At 45.9% G+C, this 13689-nt stretch overlaps 1 protein-coding gene across 1 annotated transcript in view; it reads left to right on the forward strand.

Moving 5' to 3' along the window:
* Positions 1-917: 917 nt before the first annotated feature.
* Positions 918-13689, forward strand: part of Csmd1 (CUB and Sushi multiple domains 1) — a 1422978-nt gene continuing 1410206 nt past the window's right edge. The window contains exon 1 of the mRNA XM_005366231.2: positions 918-1413. Within this exon, the coding sequence (XP_005366288.1) occupies positions 1329-1413 (85 nt within the window). The 5' untranslated portion in view covers positions 918-1328. The remainder of the gene's footprint in view (positions 1414-13689) is intronic.

Below are 13689 nucleotides of genomic sequence, written 5' to 3' on the forward strand. Positions count from 1 at the left end.
CCTGTGGTTTGGACTTTCCACTTAACCCCTTTCCACTTAACCCCCAGCCTTTCCCTAACACCGTGTCTCTTCTGTACATGCCCAATAGCTGCAGTAGACCTGCTTCTTAGCAGCTGCTCCTGGCTCCTCTTGTTGCCACTTGAAGGCTGGGGGGCGGGGCGGGGCCAGGCAGGGCGGGGAACTTCCTGAGTTCTGGAGGAGATGTTTGGGTTCACCAGAGGTGTACCAATTTTGCTTTTACAACCAGAACAGGGCAGCAGCCTAGTTGTTCACCCTCATTTTGACTTCCACATAGAGCTGGGGTTGGTATGTGGGTAACCCCAGCAGGACTCAGTGAGCTGAGGAGGGAACTGTCGGTGGCTTATCACAGTTGTAGACAGTCACCTTGTTAAAGGTAATTTACAATTTCTTGTTAAAAGCACCTTTTTCTCTGCCTGTTCCAGTCACAGCTGGGTCCATTCTTTCTCCACCTGCATATCTTTCCTAACTTAGGCAGGGGCTGCTTCTGGTCAACAGAGAAAGACAGACCAGAGGATGGGGTCGGGCCCCCCGCCTGCCCCTACAGAGCCTTCGGGATGACTTGCGTGGCCAATTGTATGGTTTCTCCCCGGTGCTCGGCATGGGCTTCTCGCACTTGAGAGCCCAACAAGTCTCCGTGCTCCAGCCAGCGCGCAGTCGCGACTGAGGCCAAACGCAGAGCAACGGGAGCACGATGCACTGGGCCCCAGAGCCCTAGGCCGGACAGAGCCCGGGACTGCGCGGTGCCAGCCTCCTTCCCCTCTCGGTGGGTAGGATGGTTGAGTCCAGCCGCCACGGCAGCGGCTCCTTGCGCCGCTAGCACCCTCTCTCCCGCGCTCGCTCCCCGCCTTCCTCCCGCTCCAGCCCGGCCTCCCCCCCCCCCGTGCGCCCCTCCCGCACCTCCCACTCGCTGGCTCTCTCTCCAGCTGCCTCCGCTCCAGGTTGCTCCGGGCTGCGCGCGCTCCTCTCCCCGCCTCGCCCCCTCCCGCAGCCTCGCCGCCTTGGTGCCTTCCTGCCCGGCTCGGCCGGCGCTCGTCCCCGGCCCCGGCAGCCCCGGGGCTGCGCTTGGTCGGAGCATCTTCAGCCCCGCAGTGGCTCGGACCCGATGCTACGGGAGCAGAGCGAGCCCGGCGCGCAGAGCTGCGGGAGGCGTCGGATGCGCGGCCGGGCTGGGGACCCGGAGCTCTCGCCAGCTTGCCTTGCCCTCTGGTGATTACCGGGCTGTATTTAGAGCCCGGTCGTTCCTTGGAGGAGACCGGCTCATCCGAGAGGAGCCATCCGTGTCGTGTGCGTGTGGAATATCTGCAGACATGACTGCGTGGAGGAAATTCAAGTCGCTGCTCCTGCCTCTGGTGCTAGTGGTTCTGTGCGCGGGGCTCCTCACTGCAGCTAAGGGTAAGACCAGCTGGCTCGGTACCGGGGAGACGGCCGAACCCTCGGAGGCCCTGTTTGCCAACGAAGTGTCTGAATTGGGGATCATAGGGGACCAAGCGGCAGGCACGGGCCGGGTGGCTTTCCACCAGCAAAGCTGGGGAACACAGCAACCGATGCCGAGCTTCCATCGCGTTCTTCCCACCCCTCATATGCCCCCGCCCCACCCCCGCCCTTCCTTCCCCCTCACTTGGGCTCAAACGACATTTCTCTCTGTGCAGTGTGCTGTGGGTTGTCAAGGAGAAGAGAGCCCGACATGAGTTGGGCAGAGAGCTGCGCCTTGGCTCCTGGCGCTTGGTGGGCTTGGCGGGTCGCAGGCTGGGGTAGTTCCCACGACTTCTCCCCGGTGCACCTGGGAAACCAACTGGGCACCTTCAGCCTAGCAAAGTTCAAGCTTTCTGGGCTCTGGTGCCATCAGGGAAAGCTCCTAGCTGACTGATATTTCCACAGCCTTACACCTCCTCACACCTCATTCCTCTGCTTCCCCTCCAAGGTACTAGCTGCCTCCGTGAGGTCGCCCCCTTTCCTTCCCCGGACTTTGCTTCTTGCAAGTTGGAATATCTGGCGAGGTGGATGAAGCCAGGATGGAGTTCTGCAGGGCTTTCATATCAGATCAGTTCTCTCTGGGTGCTGGGGCAGTCCCTGTCTTAAGTCTGTTCAACGGAAGGGAAGGGTCTCTCTGGTGGTTCCTGGGGCTTTTTACTCCGTGAACTTGGCTTGCTCCTTGAAATGAGTTGGGGGATGTTTTCGCCTCAGTCTCTACAGGCTCCAACCTCCGGGCTGGCAACAGCTTGTGCGCTCCTCTATTCTATGGGAAGCAGAGAAAGAGGGAAGGGAGGTAAAAGGGAAGGAGGGGGAGAGGGGAGGGAGAGAGGAAAAGGGGGAGAAGAGAGAGAGAGAGAGAGAGAGAGAGAGAGAGAGAGAGAGAGAGAGAGAGGAGAGTATTGATTGATTTTCACATTGGCAAGTACCTGCCCCCATTTCTTCACTCTCGCTCTCCTGTGCTGTTTCCCTGAGTGTCAGCTCCCTCCCTCACACTCCTGGGCAAATCTATATCTGTATCTTTATACATAGATTTTTTTCTCTTTCTTTTTAAAGGATGGAACTCAGTTTCGTATTTTTTCGACTCCTTTGTTCCCTCCTTCCTCACAAGAATTTCCCCTTTTCTCTCTTGACTATCCCATCTTCCTTTCCCCCAGTGATTCAAATTCAAGGGTGATTAAGAGGCAACAGAGGTCTCTGTGATCTCCATCCAACTCCACACCCGCCTGGAGAGAGCAGAGGATTGCAGGAGCTTTCGGGTTGGGGGAAGACTTGGCCTCCTGGGGCTGGTCCCTCAGCCAAGCATCCTCTTCACAAAGGGTATCTGTGCAGTGCTCCCCAATAGCCCACCCAGAGAGATAAGTGCGTCCTGGTTAACTGGAGAGACAGGATCACCTAATTTCCCGGAGTTACCGGCAGATGCAGATGCCTACCCTCTGACCACACACCCCTCTCTGTCTAGCCTGGGCCTCCACCAACCTGCTGGCTGTGGGGGCTCCACTGGCCGAGCAGGATTAGGCTGGCAGAGGGCTCAGGTCACGCTAGGCACATTGAGGAAAGAGAGGCAAAGCATGAAAAATTGAGGGTTGTGCCCCCCAAGCCCTCTGCGGGTGTGTGTCCACGTTGGAAGCGGAAAAGATTCAGGACACAGAACCAGGCTTTGTCGAAACAAACCCTTGGTGAAAATGATCCGCCTGTCATGCAACTATGCCAAACTTCTTACCCTTTCCTGCACTCTGAGATGATCTAGGGCAAGGCTCCCCCCTTCCCTAAATCTGAAGCTCCCCCTTGGAGCGCACTCCCTGTTCCCCCGAGTTCTGTGCACTCCCCAGCTCCCTTCCCCCGCAATTAACAGAGGTTACTGCGTGGAGCCCACAGCCGCCCGCCCGGCTGCTTAATAATCCACACACGTGTGCGGGCCGATTCAGCCCCCACAAGGGTGGGCTGCTGCTCTGGGGGAGGCGGAGGAGGAGCCGGGTGTGGAGGGACAGGTCTTGGGCAGAGGCTGCGTTGGCTTGGTTCAGGGGCTCCAGCGTAGGAGCACGGAGCCCCGGGCCTGGACTGACAGCTGGAGAACAGAGTGCCTCTTGAGCACCAGGAAACCCGGTGGAGACCATGAAAGCCAAAGTGAAGCCCAAGGTGCCGCCAGCCCCTGCGTTTTTGGTGCTGGGATCAAGAGCGCGCTCCTCCGCGCGCGCACACGCGCGCGGTCCTAGCGCCCAAAGGGACTGGGACTCTGGTCGCCAAGATCTCTAGCGCTATTGTCTGGCCCACGAGGCAGTGGGTACGCGCTCCTTCATTAACCCCTCAAGCCCAGAGCTGCCTCTCCTAGCACCCCTGAGGTCAAGAGCAAACCCTGTGGCTGTGTTGGCTGGCGGGAGGCTGGTGACGCCAGCACAAGAGTGGACAACAGGGTGCTGGCCGGCAGCTGGGACAGGGTCGCACTTCCCCTTGGCAAGCCAAAGCCTGTGAGCCAAGGTCGGGCTTCTGCCAGGGGGTGTCGCCTCTGGGCCCTAAGGCTTGGCCACAGGGTCCGAGGACGCACTGGCGCCTGCGCGGATTAGGGTCCTCCTCCAAGGAGGGAGCGCACCGGCGGAGGGCAATGGGCCACTGCTGCCCCTCAGCGTTCCTACTTGAGCCCAGGTGGCAAAGGAGTCCTGGGAAACAGGTTCAGAGCTTTTGATGCGTGGGGCATCTTTCATGATCTGTTTGCAGAGTCTGGGAGGCTGGAGGCGCTGCAGTAGAGGTCGTTGAAACCCCCTTCAATGCCCAAGCACCAGTTCAGAAAACACTGGGAACACTGGGGGGAAAACAGACATTGCTGTTGATATTTCTTTCTTTTCTGATTATTAGTGAAATAACGAGGGTGGAATCCTAAGTATGATTCTCTTTTTGAAAGCACTCCATTTTCTAGGAACCACGGGAACATGAAGAAGGCTCTATGTTTTTACATTTGGTAAAAAGATGGAATAATTCATCCCTTAAATTTGCACCTCCAATCCAGGTTTGAGCTATTGCTACAGGCTCTTTGAGCAAAGTTTGCTGCTCACCAGGGTCTTGGGTTCTTAGTTATGGGCAGTGAAAATAAGTTGGCCTTTAAGACTTTGCTAGGGACGCAAGCTGCTAGCAATCTCACCTAATGCTTGCTTGAAGGAGCCTCACCTGAGGAAGCTTGGGAGCACAAGGCAAGATTTTGTCAGGTGATTTTTCTTTGGTTGTCTACCTCTTCAGCAAAGAGATTTTAAAGTCCACATCATTGAATTCACACAGAAGTCATACAGAGAACTCAAGGAACAACGAGTAATGTCTGCTTATGCTCCTGAACTGTTATTCCTCTGAAAATTCCTATTACCAAGGTGATAATTTCTTTAGAGCAGGGCCACTCTGATTTGGCTCCTGCTGAAGCCAGGACTTCTTATAAATAAGAGTCCTCCAAACCACTCCAAATCCACGCTGCATCAGAGTCAGTTTGTTTACTCTCCTTGTGTTCGAGATGTTCTTATCAAATCTTTCAACATCTTTGCATTGTCATTATTATTTTATTATTATTATTATTTTAAAACTCAGATCTGTTCAGCCAAAAGCTTCTTACTGCTTCTAGAATACCTATTTATAAGTTTGGATTTTTAAGACCATAAACAAATAAAGCAAACAAATCATGGCACCAGAGAGATGGCTTGAGATGGCTCGGGTTCAGAGCCAGGAGCACCTGCTGTTCTTCCAGAGGACAGGAGTTTGATTCCCAGCACCCACATCAGATAACTTAACCACTGTATCTATACTTCATTCTGTCTTCCAAGGGTAATCATCACACATGGGATACACTTACACATAAAAATGTATAAAACATATCTATCTATCTACAAAAATAAGAAGGGGGAATCTTCTGATGTCACAAGTTTGGCAAACTGGAAGATGACAACAATGCTGTCTCATAGTACACATTCAGAAGAGTAAGGGCAGTAGTCCAGGAGCGCAAGAACACTCCCAATTCCAGGGCTCAAACACCTTGCTACTGAATACCAAAGGGAGGGGCTGTTTTTATATTGGTTTTCATCTGGCCAATCATGCTTAATTGGAAGGCAGCACACCTCTGGCTTCCAAGTTCCTCCAGGCAAAATATCTCCTTCCCCAGGGTAAAGCTGCCTCAGTCTGTCTCTAGTTTATTGTCTGAAAACCAAACCAACTTGGAAGATGTCTAGAAAATGGCCCTGCTTCCTCCCTGAAATAGCGCAACAAAGGCTCGGTGGCCACTTAGTGCTTATTGCTGGGGATCTAGCAAATCCACTGTAGACATTCTAAGCTGTCAAAATGCAAATGGCATATTAAACACTCCATGCTCTACTGAATTCTAAATGTGACTCTGGTAGCTTTTCTGCTGAGCTCATGGTGAAGTAAGCTGTTACAACTTGCATGTGTGCCGCTCAAGCTATGTGTTCTCTTTTGGCCCTTTATTATTTTTTTCTTGTTGAGTTCATTTTCTTCCATGATAATTAGGTATCACATGCACCTAAAATGTGAGGCAGGTATGCCTTTAACTTTGATATTACTAGGTAACTGCTAATTCACAGGAAGATGTCTGTAAGACTAGAAATACATCCGCACTATTGGCGCCTTTGCTCTTGGCAGCATTTTGAAGACCTCATCACCCTCAGACCACCAGAGTAGTGACTTGAATTCCTGGATGAGGAGTGGTGGAAGAAGAAGCAGGACAATTTGATTGTGTCTTCGCCCTAAGAATTGTATCAGTGTTGGATTTTTTTTTTATGAATGAAGAGACTGGTCTTAATGTACAATCCAATGCACAGAAATGCTTTTGGCTTTGTAGAAATCTATTAGTCCTAAAGGATTCAAGCCTCTGTTGCTGCCTTCAGATGCATAGGCATGGTCCTTAGCTCTCCATATATCTACTCCAAAGCAAGCTATTAGTATACAACTCAAATACTCATCCTCAAGTGATTACAGATAAATTATCAATAAGCTGGTCTTTTCCACAGTGACTTCGGTATGACATTAAATGACCTTTGATTATTAATATAACTATATTTAAGGGCACCTCTAGTCCCTGGTGTGGAGACTGATTGCAGAATAAATATCCTTTATTCGAATAAAAAGAGAGATCGTAAAGCAATGAGTGGGTTAAAATGGAGCAGTTCAGGAGCTCCCTGCAGATAATCCAAACCCTGTTTATCTTCCAGTGGGTCAGTGTCTCCAGGTCTAAGTAGAAAGTAGCTCCTTTTGGTATGCAGCTGAAGTATTTAAGTTACATACATCAGGTAGGGGTCTTCCAGGGAGGAAAAGGCCACCTGCACTTTAGAGAACTTACCTGGTCCTCCTTTACAATTCCTATGGAGCTCAGTAGCTTGAGTCACACATGAGGTTACTTCCACCCATGTCGCTAGTGCTGTGTCTAGAACATTTCCTGGTGGATGACACAAAACAAAACACTGCATAGAGTCAAACACACCTGCTTAAAGCAACTCTGGGCTTGTTTTTGTTTTTTGTTTTGTTTTGTTTTTAATGTATTCGAAGTTCATGGTTACTGGCACTGGTTTAATTTCATCCCATTGCTTGTTGTGGGGTAAGTCAGGGACAGCTTACTGTATGTTTTAGATACTGCTGTGGACAAGAGACCAAGGGACACAACAGGCAGGAGCCAAATTGTTGGCACTGCTTCTTCCAGGTTATTTTTGCTAATGAGTGACTTTGGGAATGTGATTCCAATTGGGGTTGAATGATGTGGGCTACTGGTCAAGCGCTAAAGGCATACATTTCTTCATGTTGGTCTTTTGGAGAATATCAATTGTAACAAATTCAAGACTATGAGGATGTGGGATCTTCAGGAATAAAAGCCAGACTGTGTGTGGATAATAAGGCAGGGCTTATTATACCCAACAGAGCTGTGATAACTTTTGAGAAATGTCGTTAGGGCATGGCTCTACTCCTTCCCCATGCCCATAGCATGGGAGATATGGCTGCTCTCATCAAAATTTATTTCACTTGTCTCTGTCTTTGTTCGATTCCAATTCCTACACTTCATCTCCAAGTGAGTCTTCAGAAGTGTGCGTGACACGAAGGCACGTGAGTGTGCCAGCAGCCCCATTCACAACCTATCCAGATACAGAGAACACAACTGATCTCAGACTAAGAGACCCTATAATGAGGATGAGGCAGCAAGGAAAGTACAGCTGCAGGTTAATCTATATAAATTCAAAGTTTATACCCCTTCATTATTTAGTAATAGGATGTAGATTAATTACATGGTAGATAAAAGATAGTCCCCACCTTAAATGCATATAGATTGCATCTGTTTGTATCCCATCCCTTTTTCCCTTTCAATAAAAGGCTTGGCGATCTAATAACCTGTCGATTAATCCTTCAAAGGCTAATGAGCCCATACAGATTTCTACATGAATTTGCTGTGTCATGAAACTGTGCAGTTATTTCAGAGGATCCCTATGCATCATCCATGCCTCCATTATCACTATCCATTGCCCGGCGCCGTTTAATCTTTTAAAAGTATGAATTTACAACAAAGCCCCAGCCAGAGCTCCTTGTCCACAGTGTTTGTATTGTGAACAGACTTCAAGGAATAATTATAGTCTTTCATGTGAAAATAACGTTGCAGGGAATTATTCTATACTTTTCCCATTACTGTTGAGTATACTCTGATGTGATTGGTGTTATGTAAGAAAGGGCTAAGTGTTAGATTAAGATTTGCATTATTTGAAGACTTATCCATAATGATTTGCAAGCCTTTGAAATCAGTTGTGAATTCAAAGCACTTGTTTCCCTGATGCCTAGAGAATCCCTATGACTTTCCTTCGAGAAACGTTTCTCCTGTGTTTAACAGGAATCATCCTCTCTGGTCTCTTGTTGGGAATTTGTTTCATGGGGTTGATATTTGTGGACAGAATGGGGAGGAGTCTATACACCTACTCTCCTATGTACACACAATCTGAGTTAAGGGCATTTTTGTTGTTGCTCTTTCTTTCTACTCTGACCTCCTCGCTCAGAGGGCATTTCCACTCCATTTGGAGGTGTGAACTCAGTGTCCACACCCAACCTCTGGCTGCTGTGCTTTTCTCCTCCCCATGCTTATCTTAAGGTAAAGATGGGTTCTCCTGGGAGGAAAGATACCTTTATGCTTTTCTCTCAAAGAATAGCAATGCAAGCCTGTTCTCAGGCTATCAGCAATGTTTGTTACTATGGTTCAAATCATTTTTTTTTTGTTAAGCTGTAAGGAAATTGCTATATGAACAAGTACAGTGCTGTTCTGGGCCCCCAACACTTAGAGGCTGTGTGGTTAGCACTTCTATGGGGGAAGAGAGAACATGACTACAAAGGAATGGTCACATTTATATGAAGAATTATCCTTTTTTAAACTTTAATTTAAATGAATAACATTTAAATGTGTATTTGAACACAAATATTAGATATGTATATGATCTAGCATAGCAGGTGTGACAGGGCAAAACAGTGTACAGATTCCTCCATCTTATATTCTTTCATTTTCATAAATTTACTTTTATTCATCCATTTATTATTTATTTTACATCCAGTCCATAGTTTTTCCTCCCAGTCTCTCCTCACCCACCTCTTTCCCCCAGTTCATTCCTCCTCCATTTCTGATTAGGAAAGAACATATCTTCTGTATCAATAAAACATGGCGTATCATGTTTCAGCAAGATTAAGCACCTTCCCCATGTGTTGATGCTGAGCAAAACAACTCATTATTAAGGTCCCAAAAGCCAGCAAAAGATTTAGAGACAGCCTATTTCCTGTTAGGACCAATTTGGACAACTGTAAACATACACGCAGAGGGACTAGGTCAGTCACATGTGGGCTTTCTGGTTGTCAGTTCAGTTTCTGTGAGTCCCTATGAGCCAAAGTTAGGTGATTCTGTGTGTTTTCTTGTGGTGCCCTTGACCCCTCTGGCTCCTACAATCCTTCCTCCCCTTCTTCTGCAGGATTCCCTGAGCTCTGCTTAATGTTTGGCTGTGGGTCTGCATCTGTTCCATCCAAAGTCTCTCTGATGACAGTTGGGCTAGGCACCAAATTGGTCTCAGGAGATGGCCAGTCCAGGCTAAGTATCCACTATTGCTAGGAGATTTAGCTGGGGCCACATGAGGCATCATCTTAATTTATCATATAGTTTCTCAAAATGTAAATTTTTGCATATCAATTATATATTTCTCATTCAGTCTCATTCTTATATAATTATTGTGGAAATTTTCGAGTGAAACATGTCAGAAGGCTTTTCTTTTGTTTTATGGGGTGATCTGTTCAAGTGATTGCTGTGATAACTTCTTCAGCCAACAACCTTTATGATATTAGTCCACTTGGGCATGGTCTCTTGTACTATAAATACTGACATGAAGCTTGCTCCGTCTCTGTCTCTCTTGGCTGCTGGATTTGGTTCCTGTTCCCTGCTCTTGCAGAAGACTGTGATCTGTGAGTCTACCCTTAGATTAAGAACCCTTTATTATTATACTCAATTCTAAGATTGTGTGGCACTACTTTATAGCATCCATCTACAAGTGATGATATGTTATCATAGAAAAGTATGGATTTTATTCATTTTTATTTTGATCTTTTGGAAAGTAAGATTAATTGTAATGGAATATGACTATATATTTAGTGGTTGAAAAGTATGTCTTTAGAAAACAACAGCAAAATTCATAATAGTTAAAAATATTAAAAGCAATATTCAGGGAAATTCAAGTGGGAGAAGTTGCTAGGGTTGCTTTTGTGGGGCAGCACTTCAGCTGAATGGCATTCTTGGGGATCTATCTAGAACTGCATCAATGTCCATCACTGTCCAGATGCAGTTTTCAGGTTGTTGTGATCCTAAATGATGAACCTTGTGTATAAAGTCCCACATGTTGATTGGCCATGTCCTTGAGAAGGACTGTAGAAGGCATTGGTATAGGCAGAGAATGACGGAATACCCCAAGCAGAAATACTGATGGAATACCTCAGATATGGGAGCTCTCTTTCATCCCCTAGACTACAGTTCAGAAACGTTGTTTTTTGCCTTCCAGGAGCCTTCTCACTGCAGCAGAAAATGGACTCTTGACATAATTTGCATTGATCCCAATAGGAGTTTGTGGAACAGAGACCTTGATGCCATGGCAACATTAGACGGGAGAGTGTCCAGCAGGTGAAAGTTGTTGGGGACTCAAGGAATTATTGGGTAAGGGAAGCGACTTCAGGCAGTTAGTGGAGAATGAGGGCCTTGCAAAGAGCAGGTTCCATACAGTTGTAAGCCTTGCCTGGTACCATAGAGAAGTCTGGTTGAAGTGTGCTGTCTACACATGAACCCATAAATACTGATGTCCATTTGTCACCATGGAAATTCACATGTGGCTTCTTAAGTTAGAAAGACCAGGGAAGAAGGTGAAAAGTAGGACTATGGTGGGACCATTGCCCAAGACACAGCGTGCACATATTTGAGGCTTACTTCTTCTCAGGCCTCTACTTGGTCAAACACTTACTTGGATATCATTTATTTCTTGAGGGATACTTGATACTGGTAATTCCTTTAGCTAGTAAGACAAGTGGGGAATAATGTGTCAAAAGTCAAGAACTCTGTGGCTTCTTGAGTCCCACATAAACTTCTAGATGACCCAGTGAACTTACCACATACAGACTTCTTTAGGTCTCCACAGTCCACAGTTAGGTTCAGGTTGACCTTCTAAGTCTTTCTCTCATGCCATCTGCTGAGGTCTTCCGCAAAAACACGTGCACCCTACCTTGAGTTACGCTGGGTTGTTTGTGTTCTTTGCTGTCTTTGTTTCTTACCTGAGCTAGACTCTACATATGGTTATCTCTCATTAATAGACCACCAAACTCCCTTCTACTTCCTTTGTCCATTGTTATGCTTAGCAATCATTAGTTATTGGGCAGGAAATGACATCTGTAGGCACTTTGGGAAGATGTCCTTCTTTGCTATTGGTTTTTGCTTTTTTACATCTTTCCTATTGCATTGGATCTTGTAGCATTGGAGGATACTAGGTATCTGATTTCCTGGGTGAAGAGACTTATGGGGCAGAACCCCTTCAGTGCATGCTTTTAGTGAAAAGTGTGTTTTAACGTTCTGTAGAAAAGCGAAGGACAGAAATGATGAGAAGTACCTTCAGTCTCTGCTTCAGTCATTACTCACTCACGATGAAACCTGAGCTTGTCCATACAGCCAGCTGTAAGAACATTAATCCAAGTTATTGTTTCTTCTTGTTTATTGGATTCATTGGGCATCTTCTAATGACTATTTCTTTGTCTATCTATAAGGGTTCAGGAGTGCTGGCATTTTTTTTCTTTTCTGGTGACAATAATTTATTTACTATTAGAATCTGTTCAGCAGATATTTCAATCTACAGTTGCCATTTGATCTTCACAACTATTTTATCTTTCAATCTTTTAATTTAAAAGAATTACATAAGAGGATTATGCTCTTTCTTTGACAAATACATTTACAGTATTACATTTTGGGAAATCTTTAGTGGCAATAAGAGAATTAAGAGGAATGTGTTGTTAGTATATTGAAATGATAATGGGGTCTTTTGCTTTTAAATTATAAGGAAAGTAGTGAACTTGAACTTTGATGATTGTTTTATCTTTTCCAGTTTTTATAGAGATGAATAGTGTAAGGTCTATATAGTATAAAATAATATATAAAACATGACGCAACAAGAAGAAGCAGCTGCCATTTCTTCTGTAAAGTGGGTTCTAGTAACCTTTGCTGTTTTAAGAGCAGAACCTATGTGCAGAGAAAGATGTATGTTAGTTTCAGACTCTGGGATGCTCGCTGCAGACAGAATGAGACACTTAATGATGCAGCTTTAAGAACTATGCCCTTTTGTTGTTCACAAATAAGAAGGGAGAGGGGGACAGAAGCCAAAGGCAGTTATAGTAAGCACAAAGCTTCAGCACTTCCCTGGTTTTCATGTTTATTTTCTTTTTTATGAAACCAGGTGCTATGAGGAACAATTGGATAGGGGTTTGTACAGAAGACCAGGGTTACTTTCCATCCCAGTGGGATTTATTTAGCTAGTGTTGCTTTGAGATACCAGCGAGAGCTAGAAACATCTCTCCATGTCTCTGCTGTGGAAAATAATATCTACACAGCTTTGGTTGCTGAATAGTGCCTCACCAAAGTCCAAACAAAGGCTGATGTGGACTTCCATGTCATCTGAGGCACAACTAGGGATGAGTTTGCTTTTAAGATCACTATGGGGAGTTGGCACAGTTCAGTTCCTTCTGTGGCAAGACTGAAGTTCTTGGCTGGCTTTTGGCCGGAGTTCACTCTCGGTTCTTGGAGGCCACTCAATGTTCTTTGTTCTGTAGGGCTTTCCAATAAGACACAAGGCTGGAGAAGAAGCAGCAGGGGAGAGAAAGGGAGTAGAACTAGAGTTGGTCGATAGAAACGGAAAGGCTGGGCAAACTGTATAATGCATCCTTGTATGCGATTCCACGATTCTGTGAAAACAACCATGCACTCATCATTTTTCTTGTTACAGCTTATCCCACAGCATGCTTAGATGCAAGACAAGACTCACACTAGGCATAAATAATAGAAACAGGAGGCCAATGGGGGTTCTTCAATGGATTTGCCCACCTCTTTATTCTGGAAAAGTAAAAGTTTATCACACAATGAATGAACAAGGGTTAAGTAGCTGACTCAGCCTAAATGATGAATGTGTGTATGTCTTCATATGAAGAATAAGCCTAAGAAATCGGTGTAAGAAAAATTTCTGAATTACTCTAAACCATGCATATTAATCTTTGCCCCCCGCCAGTATATCTATAAAGATGCAGCTGGTGGTTTCAAGTCTTACTAAGACTCCTGGGGAAACATTGCTATACTTTGTTGTTATATATCTGGAAAAATCAGGATAGGTAAGAGGAGATAATTCTTCCATACCAGTCAAACATTTAAATTATGAGATTTTACAGTTAAAAGTGTGATGTATTTTATGGTATTATGTGTTTATTCTTTTCAGCCTTCTCCATAGTAGCAACAATGACAAAAAAAATCGACCGGGCTTAGATGTCCATCATCCGAAAATAGCTGGATGAATTCTTGCATAACAAATTGTAGTTCTTAAATGAAAGTCCTCCCAGATAAAATGTTGACTTGAGAATTTGAAGTAGCATGTTTATTCCATCTTTTGGTCAAATGGAGGAGTGTGGTACTTT

Source organism: Microtus ochrogaster, unplaced genomic scaffold, assembly GCF_000317375.1.
Source record: "Microtus ochrogaster isolate Prairie Vole_2 unplaced genomic scaffold, MicOch1.0 UNK7, whole genome shotgun sequence".
NCBI lineage: Eukaryota > Metazoa > Chordata > Mammalia > Rodentia > Cricetidae > Microtus > Microtus ochrogaster.